Source organism: Platalea leucorodia (genome assembly GCF_965183815.1).
Source record: "Platalea leucorodia genome assembly, chromosome: 5".
Classification (NCBI taxonomy): domain Eukaryota; kingdom Metazoa; phylum Chordata; class Aves; order Pelecaniformes; family Threskiornithidae; genus Platalea; species Platalea leucorodia.
Genome location: NC_138827.1, coordinates 102,510,250 through 102,525,700, shown reverse-complemented (window position 1 = coordinate 102,525,700; position 15,451 = coordinate 102,510,250). Strand labels below are relative to the sequence as shown.

Genomic DNA, 15,451 nt, shown 5'->3' with positions numbered 1-15,451 from the left:
CAAGTAGCAGCATCAATTATTTTTTCCTCAGCTGGAAATTAAACCAGCTTCAAGCTATGCTGTGCTTCACCATTATGAAATGCATTGTAGAGACATATATAATGGAAAAGGAAAAATGTAGAAGAAAACAAGAAATGGAGTGAAACACAGGTAATTCATGGTTTTAAAGGAAAACATGGAGAAATTAGAACTGCACCGGGAAAACAAAAGAAAAGAAATGCACACCTAACAACAGCAACTGTTATAGCCAAAGAATGTGATTTCAATCTTTCAAGTACAGAGGATTTGAAATGGGATCCATGAAGAACATAAGTGAACACAATGACATGAAGCAGCTATTCAGACTTGTACTATTAAGAGAAGATTAATTTCTATTAATTGCATTACCAATTAAGATGCTTACCTATAATTCCACTGTCCTTGCTCTCCAGGGTGGAGCTAGGGCTGCTAATAGTGCCACAGGGACTACCTTTGTTAGCTGCTGTTTTGCCAACACAGCTATTGAGAGTTGAGCAGGGACTATCAGTGCTAGGTGATGTAGTGCTGCTTGTGAGGGTGGAACACGGACTCACTCCTTGACTGGCTACTGTACACTGCAATGTGAAGAAAAACGAACAGTTATTGCACAGGAGGCAGTACACTACTGTGCTGAAAATTCAAAACATCAAGGTGAACTAGAATAAGAACAAAGCAAAGAGCCCATCTTTCAAGCAAAAATTTCAAGAAGCGGAAACTTTTATCTTGATTGGGAACCTTAATGACATGTTTTCAGATTACTCTTAAAAAGCGAGTTCTAAAGAATAAAGGGAATTTCACAGTTCAGTGGAAGAGTTGCAGTGAGGCAGATTTCTTCTCTATTAAACATTTTACTGGATACCCCTCCCCTCCGCCCCCAGTATTTATTCTTTGGGTTAAAAACACTAGAACTGCAGTCTTATTCACATTTCACTATCACAGAACCATAGAATGGTTTGGGTTGGTATCCTGGTTTCAGCTGGGATAGAGTTAATTTTCTTTTTAGTAGCTGGTACAGTGCTGTGGTTTGGATTTAGGATGAGAATAATGTCGATAACACACTGACGTTTCAGTTGTTGCCAAGTAGTGTTTATACCGGTCAAGGGCTTTCCAGCTTCCCCTGCTCTGCCCGGTGCACAAGGAGCTGGGAGGGGGCACAGCCAGGGCACAGCTGGCCCACACTGGCCCAAGGGCTATTCCATACAGTATGATGACATGCTCAGTACGTAAATCTGGGGGGGGAAGAAGGAAGGGGAGGGGGGCGTTCAGAACGACAGCGTTTGTCTTCCCAAGAAACCATTACAGGTGATGGAGCCCTGCGTTCCTGGGGATGGCTGAGCACCCGCCTGCCAATGGGAAGGAGCGAATTAATTCCTTGCTTTGCTTTGCTTGCGTGCGTGGCTTTTGCTTTACCTATCAAACTGTCTTTATCTCAACCCGCGAGTTTTCTCACTTTTACTCTTCTGATTCTCTCCCCCATCCCAGCGGGGGGGAGTGAGCGAGCGGCTGGGTGGGGCTTAGTTGCCAGCTGCGGTTAAACCACAACAGTTGGAAGGGACCTTAAAGATCATCTGGTTCCCACCCCCTGCCACGGGCAGGGACACCCACCACCAGCCCAGGGTGCTCAAAGCCCCATCCAGCCTGGCCTTGAACACTGCCGGGGATGGGGCGCCCACAGCTCCTCTGGGCAACCTGCTCCAGTGCCTGACCACCCTCATAGGGAAGAATTTCTTGTTAATATCTAATCTAAATCTGCCCTCTTTCAGTTTAAAGCCATTACCCCACGTCCTATGACTACATGCCCTTGTAAAAAGTCCCTCTCCAGCTTTCTTGTAGGCCCCCTTCGGGTACTGAAAGGCCACAATCAAGGTCTCCCCGGAGCCTTCTCTTCTCCAGGCTGAACAACCCCAACTCTCTCAGCCTGTCCTCACAGGAGAGGTGCTCCAGCCCTCTGAACATCTTCGTGGCCCTCCTCTGGACTCGCTCCAACAGGTCAATCAATGAAACCCAAACTGATGCACTAACATTTACGAGGCCGGGGACTAAAAGTAGAGAGAGGAAGGGGAAGAAAGAGAGACTGGTTGTTACTGTGCAGTTTTGGTCAGCAGATGAGTTTCATATGGATAGTAGCTGCTTGCTTCTCCCCAATTCTTCCACCCCCAAATGACAGAGAAAGACTGTCAAATGGAAGCGAACTTCTCAGGAAAAAACAAACACACCCCCCAAAAAGCATTCTCCTATTTTAACAAACCACTGACATTTTCCATTCTCATAAATCACTGAGAATAGAAGGAAAAAAAAAGTTCCTCCTAAATCCTAAAAGGCAGCAGAGAGAACCCTACAAGCTATTCACATTCATAGTAGATTAGATTTAACTTCCAGAAATGATGAGGAGTCTATTCTTTCTTTTTTTTAAGAATGCAAGATCAACTCACAATTTCAAAACAAACACACACACACTTGTTATAATTAATTTACAATTCTATTACCATATGTCTATTAAAATGGATTGTATTTTGGTAAGTATCAAGTAACCGCAACTAGCAAATAGAGGAAATAACATCAGTCCTCTCAGAAATAGGATGAACATTAAATATATTATTTCCATTATCTTACCATGACTTCATTTTTCTCTTCTACATGAGCAGAAGTTGGGATCCCTTCTCCCAGTAAAAAACCCAGTCTTGTCATCAATTCTTGTGCTGCAGGAGAACAGCTTGAGTCTTTATCAGGCTTTGCTTTGGAGTGGGGGAAAAAAAGTTGGTGAAGATTAGTGTCTTATATTTGGAAACTGTTACAACAGGTAGAAAAAGTACAATCAAACGTAAACACCCGTTCTTCAGTCAGCAATATATCTAACAGAGAAGCTACTGCCATTTAAACTTTTTATCCATTAGACTTTAAATTGTTGGTGGGTCTTGGATCCTCTGCATATCTGCACAAATCTAGGGGAGAAAAAAAAATCACCCCGCCAGTCAAAACAGAAATGGTTAAGTGCAACCAGTTCATCACTGGACTGATGATGGACGTGATTATTCTCCTAACAGCAGCATTAAACTCAGCACTATCAAAGCTCAGTGGCAGACTGAAATTCTGTTCCAGTAACTTTATAAAAAGTTTTCGGTAATGTTAAAAACGTGAAAAGTAGAGGTTAATAATACAGATGTTTTGTAATCTCACAGTTAACACTACAACTAATACCATACATTTTTTTGTGCTTGCTATGCAAAGGATGTGACACCAGTTCTAAATGTCCCAACTTTTCTGGTTGCAAAAATATTTAATTTTATCAGTACAGTGCTTTAAAATGTCTGCTGGTGTCCAACAGATATAATGAGACAAAGTTCAACATGAGGCAACCTGCACCAAAACCAGCCAGTCATAGATCTGCTGAGGGAAAGCACCTATTGCTAATGTAATCTCACAAACTAGCATCTTCTGCCGTTTTCTTTCTTTGATGCCAACGCTTTGGCATCACTTACCAACCTGAAATGCTCTTCCCTAGCAGAAACATTTATACAGTATTTATTTCTCTTGGCCATTAAAAAAAGAATAATATGTAGGCCTGTCCCATCCTCAGGTATAAACAGTCAAATTGATTACGGAGCATCAGCTAACCACTCTGAGATAGCTCACAGCAGCAATTCTCAGCTACAGAACCGCTGCCTGCGGTAGCTCCCGCCTGACTCTGCAAAGAGGGAAAAAAGCAGGAGCACCCGTACTGTCACTTCCCAATCGGGGCTGCGTGGGCAAGGCACTGCACTCCTGGATGTCATCCCCACACAACGGGAAGGCAGCAGGGACATCCAAACAGTTTTATCAGTTTAAAATTTGCAGACTTCATGCAACAAAAAGTTCCTAATTGATAAGGAGTGCCTCGGAGGAAGAGTGAAGAAAGGGAGAGAGGTGTAAGTGTATGGACTCACTGATGAGGTCTAAAAGAGGACAGACAAGCCTCTCGGCTGCCATGCCTTCTACACTACCAACGGGCAGAGCGGGCCGCGGGAAGGCTGAGCTGCCCCCTTTACTTTGGTCTTCCCTTGACGGCTTCACTAAGCCAAATGAGTGTCAGGACAGTATTCACTCTTCATGAAGAGCATATAGTATCCAACTACGTAAGACACAGCTGACGTTCAGTGGTATTTGCAATACATAGCACATTTTTCCCCAAGCTGCAGATTGTAAGAAAAACAAAGAAAACGATGATTTTAACTGAACAGCTTGACCAGTAAGCATTATTTCAACAATGCGTCAATTTTAGGAGTGACATAAACCCCATGGTTTGCAAACACGAGTAGTTTACTAGTCAACCATCCTTCTTTATTTCACTCCAGCTCAATGTCTACTTCAACACACGTATTTCTTAACTTTGTGGACAGCCTAAGGATTTACTCTGGAAGATCGAATTATCTGATTCTCATTTAATTCCAAAAGGAGGAAGTCTATGAAATGGTGTCTTTTTTGAAGTTTTTATATCTCAGAATATTTTGCAAATTGACAGGTCTTAGAATATTTGACTGGAAAATATATTTTCTCTGTAAAATTGTCATTTTGAGGATTACAATTAATCTTTAAAATTACAATCCTGGAAATTATGGAGTTTGTGAAATCACCGTCATTCTTCTATCAAAGTTACAAAACCCTGTTGTTGTTATATTTAATCTTTGACAAGCCTGAGTAAGTGTTAGGCATAGTACCAAATTCAGTTCAGCAACAGAGATAAAAGCCAAGAGTCTAAGGTGTTCAACCCAGCAACCACTGCTTAATCCTTAAACACTAGCATTTAATTTTGACCTTCAGTAGTCTCACTGTCTGGGAGTACAACTCTGAAGAGGAGGATCATCATGAGATGGTCTCCTTTAGATTAGGGAGATGAGGACTACATGCTCTCCCAGTTGGACAGAAAACTTTAATGCCAGCACTAAGATGGCTGCGAAGATGCAGGCACAAGAGGGACCAGGGTAACTGTAACGTATCAAATAGGGCATACGGAAGATGGTGAAAACAATTTCAATGAGTTCCATTTTCACAAGTAAGTATCAAAAATAAGGGGCTTTTTAAAAAAGAAAGCAGTGGCTTTTAAAACTGTAGTTTCCTTGAAAATTGAAGCAAACAGAAAACAAAATTGTTCAGCTAGAACCTCATCAGTTACATGCAATGACTTTAATGAGGTTAGTTAAACTGAAAACTTAATCTAAAAATACGAGGCATATGAAATCCATGTTACAGTGCATATAGTCATACACCAACATATGGGTCATTCTGCTTTGACCATGACATTCACTGTCAAAGCGACACTCTGTGATGCACTAGTCTAATTTAACAAACATGAAAATTTCCAAGAATACCAGTTAACTCCAGGGACACAGCTTTTCCCAGCTTTGCCAACACAGGAGTCTACTGTTACTGCCTTCTTATTTAGCAAGCTTTTACAAAATTTCTGAAATGAAGCATTGTACCCTCTGCGGAGGTACACACTTGGAATCAATTTACAATGAAAACAAGTTCAGAAAAATTCTAGTAGGCCTTTGGCATATGTAGCAATCAACAACACTCGGACATCATTCTGCCTGCAGTACATGCACAGCTCCAAGAACTGAGACTGTTATGAAGACCACGTAAGTATAACGGCAAGCATCTCCTCCTTACCACAAGCATGTTAAATCTGCAAAACATTCATAAAAATAAAGGATCAGATTTCCTTATCACACAGGCTCCGTTGTATCACTCTGTCTGAAATGAACAGCTGTTCTACCAAATAAAGTATCAGTGAACAGACTCTTACCATTTTGACTGGGTTCTCCTTGCTCTGATCCTTTTCTCAGCGGTAGAGCTGCCTCACCTGGCACTCTAGGACTTTCCACATACTTGGGCTTCCTGAGCGGACCTGCAAGGGGAATGAGCTGCATGTATCTAATTTTTTCCAGATGGACTGCAAGTTTCCTATGTACAGTGTCCATCCTCACGATGCAAAAAAAATGGAGGAATTATTTCTTACATATACAGCTGCTACCATAAAGACTAGCGAGCTGCTGCACTTCCACTCCTGTGAGAAAGAAACACTCTCTCTGGGCTTTCTGGAATGCGGAGCCTGCTGGAAAACAAACCCAATCTGCTTGCTGTGACAAACCTGAAAAAGTCTCCTGTATATGTAAAGCGAGTGACTTCTTCACGTTCAAACTCAAACAACTTTCAACGGGCCTCCTTGGTTCAGAGCTTTTATTTTCCATTATAACAGGAAGATAATTTTATTATCAGCATCTTTGAAGCTAGGAGAAAACGACTACAGGCAGACAGCTTGCAACGTCAACACACTAAATAATCCAAACCCAAGAAGCTTTATCTTACAGCGTACTTTCTCCAAATACCGACACATGCCCTGATCATGAGGAATGGTGAAGATGAGTTCGAAAAACAAAAGAAAACATTAGTGGCTACTAATGGTTTCTGGTTTCATTAAACAGCAGCATTCCCAGTTCACGTGCATACCAAGCTCAAACATACCACCTTCAGTATTAAGAAGAATTGTGTATTCAAACACACGCATACTTTTCAAAAATTAAATGGATTCACTCTTTACTCTCACGTTTAGCTTCATGCTTTGGTTTCAGGCTGTTTATGATCCTATTCTTTGCTAAATATGGTTTAGTAGCACCCACAGGAAATTTTAACTACACAACTTATCTAACAGAAGGGGAACGATGCTGCCCTCTAAAGGTTTACCAGAAAAAGTATACTGGTCCTATTGAATCAACAAACACCTGCTTGCACTGCAGACACAGGGTGAAATTCTGATCTTAATTCACAGCAACTGATAGTACCGGCAGGTAGACTGCTACGCTGACGCACAATACATCGCAGAACTGAAACTCCACCATATATTTATCAACATCCTGAAAAATACCTCAACAGAATTTTCTATCAATAAAGGCATTTGCAACACTAATCTGGAAAAACATGAACAGGGAAACTTGCAAAGTTACATGTTGGAAAGCTAAGATATTTAAACGGCATGGGGAATGGAAACATCATCATCAGGAGTACTGAAAACTCAAACCCAAATTTTTGTCCTAAATTTTCATTAAGACAATTCCAATTTCTTATAATATGTGTAACAAAGCCACTTGAAACTTTCAAAGTTTTAGTGAGCTTGAGGTGTGGTAGGCGATTCCCATGTTTCATCCAGAAGAACCTAAATATTTGCTGGAAGTCCCTAGAAACAGAGTCAGTTGCTGGGCTTAACAAAATACTGAAACAGGTATTTCTGTGGATTTCCCCAGCTTTGGCAATACACAGTGATTTCCCTTTCTTATTCACATACAACCTCTTGTTATACTACGGAGCTACAACCTCAGGTTCTCTCTATCATGTAACTTCATTGTAGAGTAGGAAAGGAAGTTTCCTCACTTGAAAATATGTCTGACATGCTGCAGCCAAATGATTTTTAAATATGTACATTAGGCCACAGTGACAAAGCACAAGTGAAAATCATTCTACTGGCAGCATTCCACTTTTGCATCTTGCATGTTTGTATGTTACTCTTATTATTTTATTCATAATAATAAAATCAGAGTCTCAAATCAAGCATGCAGAACTTGGCATATTTCATGAAGAACGCTTCTTGTGATACTCCACAGAATCCTGAACTTACAGTCACATCATCACCTTTTTTTTTTTTTTTTTTTTTTTTTAAATCAAAAGAACCTCAAAGCTGAATTCTGTCAAATTCAAGCAGGAGAAGCTGAAATGCTGGAGCTCAAGTCAAATACTGTATTATATCTACGCTAGAGTACATCATATATCCTGGGAAAGACGAAAACGCAACAACAAAATGGCACCAATATTTTAGGAACTCCAAAAAGCGAATGTTTTTCACCTGTGACCAATTCAGTAAAAAAGGTGTAACACCAAACACGCACCTCTAACGAACACTCCTAAGGTTTATGGAAAAGGCTGCAATGAACGCAGATGTAGCACAAAGTATCAGAGAATCAGACTAGAAAGAAGTTAATAACTTTGTCTTTAAGCTGTTCAAATTCTTTAACCCAGAATTGGTTGAAAAGATTCGGTCACTGGAACAGGCTCCGCCGGGCAGCGGTCACGGCACCAAGCCTGTCAGAGCTCAAGGAGCGTCTGGATGCTGCTCTCAGTCACACGGTTTAGTATTAGGTGGTCCTGGAAGGAGCAGGGAGGTAAGACCCAATCATCCTTATGGATCGCTTCCAACTGGAGATATTCTGTCACTCTAAGAAGGCAGAGAAGGCACTGGAACCTCATACTGAACAATAAAAAGGAGAAAACCCCTTGAATAGATCTGCTTACTAAGCGAGCCCTATTTGTCCCCATCTAACTAAAAGAAGCCAGAGTAGTACAAAAATATCCATGTAAGTGTAATGAAACAGCATTTAAGCACTACAAAAGGCATCTTCAACAGTTTGAAATACTGGCTGTCAGCAGAGGAAGGACTGTTAGGACTGCCACACTCGCTGGTGAAGCTCTTCCAGATCCTGGAAGGAGAGGTTTCCCCACAAACCTTCCCTCCACCCTACCCACTCCAACCCGTCCTTGCAGGAACCCGGGTCCCAGCCCAAGGCTCTCCGTCACAGCCACAGCGCAGCTCGATGCCCCAGCCAGGCTCAGGTCCTCTTACTTCCCTGCTCCTCTCCCCTGAGGACGCTCTTCTCCCCCTGCTTTCCTACTGTACCCCTCTCTCGCCTTCCCAGTACATTGCACTCTGCAGTTTAAGTTCAGTGGAAAAGACGCCAGACCTTCTCACTGCCGGGTCTTGGTCTTCATCAGGAGCATCTGAACAGTACTAAAATTCTTAAGCACTAACAATTATCAACACTGTGCTATACATGTGTCCAGGTCTTGTTTCCCAGACCCTTCACCTGCTCAAATGCATTACAGTTCCCAAGTTAAATATTTTGTTTATAACCCAGGATTAAAAGTACTTTCAGAAGTCTTTTTTTAAAAGCACCTACCAAATAGAAAGTCTAAGGCTACAGTGACTTCATCTTCAAGTCATGCCAATCTTTGGCTTTCAAAAAACATTCCTTTTAGATCCTTTATTTAATCAAATTCATGATAGACTTGAAATCAAAACAAAATCCCAAGATCTCAGCCAAATGTCTTCCCTGGCTAGACTGGTTAAGTTTGCACTGATGTGCTTTCAAGCAACTGAAGCTCTAGAACCTAGATGTGTTTCCAAGCTCCACCTTTCATCAGTAATAAGCCCCTACTGAAAGCAGATGATGAATTCAAGTACTAATATATTTTTTATATCTCTCAGTAATAAACTACTGGCAAGGCTACCCAATATTTTTTTCCTTGTTGGCTGTTGTTGGGGTTTTTTTCGGGTGGGTTTGGTTTTGTTTTTTTTTCCCAAACAGAAAGCAATCAATAAAACAATACATAGTACGCAAAACTAATCAGCCTTTAAGAAGCAGACCTACAACACTGCTGCAGAACATGCATTTTGTTATTATGAAACTTTGCAGTTTTCAAGTCGCTTCACTGCCTGACTCTGCCCGTTGCAGAACTAGGGACTGGGTGATGGAAGGCCTTTTGCAAACAGTTCAACTTACGGTTAACGAGAAGTGAAAGAGCAGCAGGCCAGGAAATGCTGCCATCCAGGATCTGAGTCCCAGTTACTTCTGCGTCCACACTGTAACTGCGGAGTGCCAGAACTCTGGATCTCAGCACTGACCAGTGCCTCCGAAGGAGGGCAGAGCTGAAGCCAGGAAGCTCCAAGAAATCTAGAGGCGTTTGCACGTGAACCAGGGGAAGTTCACGATACACCTTGGAGCAACAGCCAGCTATGCTACCGGGCAAACACATCCTCCACGCCCCGTCCCCTCCTCCAAGCTGAACTGCCTGCTCCCCAGCCGAAGGGAGCCAGCCCTGCCGCCCCTCGGGAGGTCTCGGATGCAAAGCTTCCACGAAGGCAGCAGCTGTGCTCAGGCACCCACTGCTGACAGCGTCTGTTTTTCTCTGCCCTGGGAGCCTGCTCACTGAAGGAAGACGGTACATTTTACAGGGTCCTACGAAGGAACAGTACAGTGACATCTATGTAGTGCATCTGTAAAACAAGGAGAATATCCCACAAGGCCACGGTTTCTCACACTGTTTTGTGCACTCCGAGTATCATTGGTAAAGATGACAAAATTGCAGGCATAGTTTTTAAAGCTCCCCAACTTAATCACTATAATCACAGTAGTATACTGATGTCTGGTTACAGAACCACTGACCCAAACTCAAACCGATATTAAAAGGCTTTTTAAATTACAGTTCATAGTCTTCTAATCCCTTAAGCTTATAGACTAACACATTAGATACTGTTTGACTGAGAAATCATGCATTTCTAAAAAGAAAGGAGTGAAAAAAGGTTTCAGGTAAGTATTCTTTTATGTAGGAACTATATCATCATGAATGAAGTGCCAGATTGAAAAGCTGATTTTACAAATATAACCTCATTAGAAGTTAGAAGATTTATATAACAAGCTCAGCTTGCTCATTTCCTAAGGAAACCAAGCTAAAAAAACAGAGAAAGGGGCTTAGTTATCAAGCTATTAAGCAAGATATTTCCTTCCCATAGAAGTTCACAAACTTATCAAGTAGAAGCGTAAGTCTCACAACATGAAAAAGAGTTCCAGTAGATAAAAGTAAAAGGCTACTGGTAAATTCCCAAATAATTGTAAAAGTAATTTTTCACTATTTCTGAAGCCAACATTTGTCAATCATGACCACATCTCAGTGTCTACAGCTACTTATTCTTTTAGTATACATGGACAGCTATAACTGCATCCACAGATGTTACCACAGCATTTGACAAGTGATGGCTTCAGTTAGTTTTACAACGATATTTCAAGAAAGCAATTAAGGACAAAACCAGCACCTTTCCTTAAGTTAAATACACAAAATATAACGAAAGGTAGAGTTTTCAAAACAAAGGAGGTGGATGTTCCATTAAACACCACCACCACATCCTCAATAACAACAACAATAAAAAAAAATAGCCTATATCAGAGAAAAAATGACAAAAACCCCCCAAATTAAAACAACAAAAACCAAAATGGGCACAAACTGAGTTTCAGTCCTAATGGATAACCACCTCACCGTGCTACTGGCTTGCTAAATGCTACTTTGCCACTGCAGCCCTCCAGGTCTCACTTTCCTCCTGTCACACCAGTAACAAAAGGAGAAGTACCTACCTGCCTCACTCGAAAGCGCTTGCAGTATTCGGCTAAAACACAACTGGCTTGCCAGTTATTCTTAGTCTGTGGTGTGTAAGTTGCACACTGCAAACAACCCCAGCAGGCTGGCTTCCCTCCTCTCTTCCTCCTTATTGCTAGTATATAACTTAGGACTGCACTTCAGGCTTTCAACTTTTCCTCCTTTTTTTTGGTCTGCAGTCTCCCTTGCTAACAAAGTAAACTCCTTTCAGAAAGCACTGGAGAGAGACTGCAGGACTGACACCAACTATACCGCATAGCCCTCGATGAGGTGGTTTTCCTGTCTTCAATTTGTGTCTTCAAATAGCATCCTTCTACTTGGCTCGAAATTCAAGGGCACGCCAAAGCTCTCTGAGACATCCCACACTTTGCTTATTAAAAACCCACAGTATATTTTGGCTATGACACTTGCAGTCATACGAAGTGTCCCATCCTTCCTTTTGGCAGCAGTCTCAGATGCTGCATTAAGTCTCTGAAAACTACATTGACTTCTTGCTCATTTTCATGAGTACTTTAAGGCTGACGACTGCTTTTAAAGACAAGTTGCAACCCTCTCCGTTTTGGCCTGAGGCTCCCAGGGTACGAGGCTGCCCACCCCACTGCAGCTGACCTGGCGAAGCGTGGCCTGCTGCGTCGCAGGCGTCTGCACACTATGGCCCGGGAACGATCGCTTCCACGAGAGTGCGGAGGCATTGGGCTATTGGACCTAGCTGTTCTTTCACATTTCCACCTAAAATATGGTGATAACCTCACTCCTTAGCTAACAAATCCTGGGCAGGGAATTTAAATCATATATGAACATAGGTTCATGTATCTCTACCTAGAGACTACGAGATGATTATATTTTTACACTAAAAGCTAGCTTAGTTACCAACTAACACCAGAGGGTGCTCTTTGAACGCTATTTCGTAACAAAAATAAGGGACATTGGCCCTGGTAAAAGGAGCTAAAAATACATTCCTTTGAAACAAAATCACATTCTTTAGGGAGACAATAGTCCAAATCTGTCATTTGTAAGCAGAAGTATAACTGGACGTGTTCAAAAATTTGAACAACAAAAAGCAACCATTCTAAAAGAACCAGAACAACATGTAGCAGTCATGCAAAATAGATCAGAATGGAAATATCTTCAGGATGTATTTTTAACACTCACACCTTAAGCTGTGGCCGAGACCCTTTATTGAATTTTCATTCTCACCATTCTCACCACCTAACGTGGAAGTGACTTAAAGTGCTTGCAAATCTGATACACAACATCACAACAACTAGGAAAATTCATTGTAAGTTTATGTTCATGCACTAATCTAGAGTAGGACGCATCAATTAATCCATGGATAAAAAAGGACCCATTTAAACCTGAACTGTATCTGCACAAGGGAAGCTCTTTTCCAAAAGTGCAAGGTGGCTGAATCAGGGCTGATGAAAGGTTCCCCTGGGACAGTATTTTATCAGCAGCAAGTGGCAGAGAAGAATCTAAGTTAGGGAAAACATACTTCTCGGGTACGCTTTTCCTGACTTGTGTTAAGTGGCTTATTGTTTCCCGAGTCAGAAATGGTCACTTTCTATTTCAGAGTTCCAGATGGATTTTCCTTCCAAGAACCTATCCCAGCCTTTCTTTAACAATCTGCACCATCCATGAGTTAACCCAACATTGCATGAAATAGTAATCACAGTCTCCTTTTCCCACCAATTGTCTTTCTTCCAGGCAGAAAAATACCAGCCAAATCTATTTAAATAATTTCTCCTTCAGAGCCATTCCACACCTTTAGTCACTCCTGCAGCCCTTCTCTAGCTCTCTCCTAGCTCTATTGCTGATTTTTAAAGTCAGTGTCACCAGAGCTACACCAGCATCTTCCTGAGGCAGATGAACTACAGATTTATACAATTCCATAATGATACTTTTTTTTTTTTGCTTATGATCTATTGCTCTCCTAGCAATTTTTAATGCTTTTTGGACTGCAGAAGAGCTGATTTTTCCACAAGATTATTGTAACTTGTGCATCTCCTTCCTAATCCTCTAAACTGGCTTTCCCTCCCATCAGCATTAAATGAATCTGCATCTGCACCGACACTGGGGATTGCCCCCTCCGGGCGCAGGACCTTGCACCTGGATTGCTTATTGCACGTAAGACGAACTGCTTCCCAGGGTTCTCAAGATCGGTGCACAAAACTGAAGCCTTAGATGAAACCAGTTCTCTTACCTAGTCTAGTCTCAAGTATCAAGTATGATCATTAATTTCTTTATTACTTAAAAGTTTTAATTAAAGTTTAATTTAAAAACTAACTAAAAGTTGTATTGCACATTTATGGAAGACTCTTCCAGCAGTCATCTTGGGCATTCACTGATGTCTTTAAAAGAAAAGCTGCTTCCTTTCTCTGTTCAAGCATGATCGTATCAATAATTTAAGTCAGTAAACATTTACTTCAAGGGCAGAAGCAGTATCTTTCATTCACACCTTAAACTCCAACAACCAATTTTTTGGAACCTCCTTTAGAAATCAGTATTTTCATTCTTTTAGTTGACCCTCCTAAATCAGAGTACAATCAACTATTGCCCCTTTAAGAACACGAATACTGGTTTAGTTGCACACCTGTAAGATTACCAATCCAAGCAATGTTCATTCTGGCTTCACAGAAAAAGAAACTCAACTTATTGTGACAGTTCTTCATGTACTGCTCCCCTTCCCAGAGCTGTCCTGCTGACAATTTCTTCCTTGTTCTGTTCGTTTCTGCTCTTTTAGCCACCTCCTCCTCAATGAACTATTTCATTAAGGAAGCTTTTGACTCCAAATGAACCGGTCGCTTTAGTGCTGCCAATAATTTTAGGCTCCTTAGTAATTTAAGATATAGTTTCTCTCTTCCCTCCTTTTATAGTTAGAGTTGAGGACTGAACGGGGGCCAGAAACACTGGTACTCTTCCAAGCTCTTCTCACAAAGAAAAAGCTCCCCCACCTCCTATGCAAATAATTAAACCCCAATGTCACTCACAGCAGATTGTGCAAACGGGATCGTGCCGCTTCCCGTGTGCCAGTGAAGAAGTTCAGCTTGCTCTCCCGTGGTTTTGCCTGCCCATGTGTTATGAGGTTCTAGTGGCTGACCTACTTGCAGATGGATGGGCAAAAAAGCAGCTATGACCACACATGCGCTGCAGCAGAGACGCCTCTCAGTTGTGTCCATTTGTCATCACGCCTGTCCACTGTGATAGGAACAATAAAACAGCTAACAGCGCTAACAGACTGGTCTCCTGGCATACGGGAACTGATCAGTCCAGTCTCAAGCCTGAACCCCTACCTAGAGGGGCGGCGGACGAGAGAAAGGCATGAAAAGTGTGATGCCAGAGGTTGGGACACCAGTTTCAAAGAGACACCAAAAAACAAAAAGTCCCGTGTTGGTCCCAGGGGGCCCCAGACTAGCAATTTCCAAACCTGTTCTGAACAGATACCTCCAACTCACTAAACATTAAGGTATCTAAGTGCTTTTCTCAGTGACATGAGTCCAAACCTGAGAAGTGATAATTAAATTATTCATGGAACAAATATGCCTACAAGGGAACAAAATCCTGTTAGTCTAAAGGGTAAGAAGGAAAACACCACACTCCCCACAGTACCTCTGTGGCTAATCATACTGGCAAAAGCATTCTGTTCTCCGAGTCATCTGGAGCAGAAAACTACAACATTCACAGGGAAAATCATTTTAAGCATAATATCCTTTTCCTACCATTGCATTTTTAATTAAAAAAAAAATTAGACAAACTAAAAAAATCCTGAAGCAACCTAGAAGGTAAAATAACTTTCAAACTTAGCAAATGTTCACACGAGTAAGAATATGCCTGGCAGAAAGGGGGAAAAAAGTACTTTTATAAATTAAACAGTTTCTGTTTGGATTTATACATTGCTTGAATGTAAATTTACAAACTGGCCTTATATTTTGGTTGTTGTTGTTGCTGTTTTTTCATATGGTACTATTGCTAAATGATACAGTAAATTACCAAAATTTACTAAGACGTCCAAAACGTTTGCAATACCTTTTGCTTAACAAGATGTAGTCACAGAATTTGCTTTCTTTCAAGCATCATCTATCTATGAGTGTGCAACTTTCTAACAAGATAGGAAATTAAGTATAAAACATACTTCCATCATTCACTAAATCACTTTTGGAGGAACTAAACCGCTGGTTTTTCAACACTTTTATGCGATGGATAA

The 15,451-nt window shown here is 41.4% G+C and overlaps 1 protein-coding gene across 1 annotated transcript in view; it reads right to left on the bottom strand.

Moving 5' to 3' along the window:
* The window catches only part of TANC1 (tetratricopeptide repeat, ankyrin repeat and coiled-coil containing 1), a 98,444-nt gene that overhangs the window by 40,657 nt on the left and 42,336 nt on the right, over positions 1-15,451 (bottom strand). The window contains exons 4-6 of the mRNA XM_082314310.1: positions 5,801-5,902; positions 2,632-2,753; positions 404-593 (exon numbers count right to left, since the gene is read on the bottom strand). Coding sequence (XP_082170436.1) covers positions 404-593; positions 2,632-2,753; positions 5,801-5,902 — 414 coding nt within the window. The remainder of the gene's footprint in view (positions 1-403; positions 594-2,631; positions 2,754-5,800; positions 5,903-15,451) is intronic.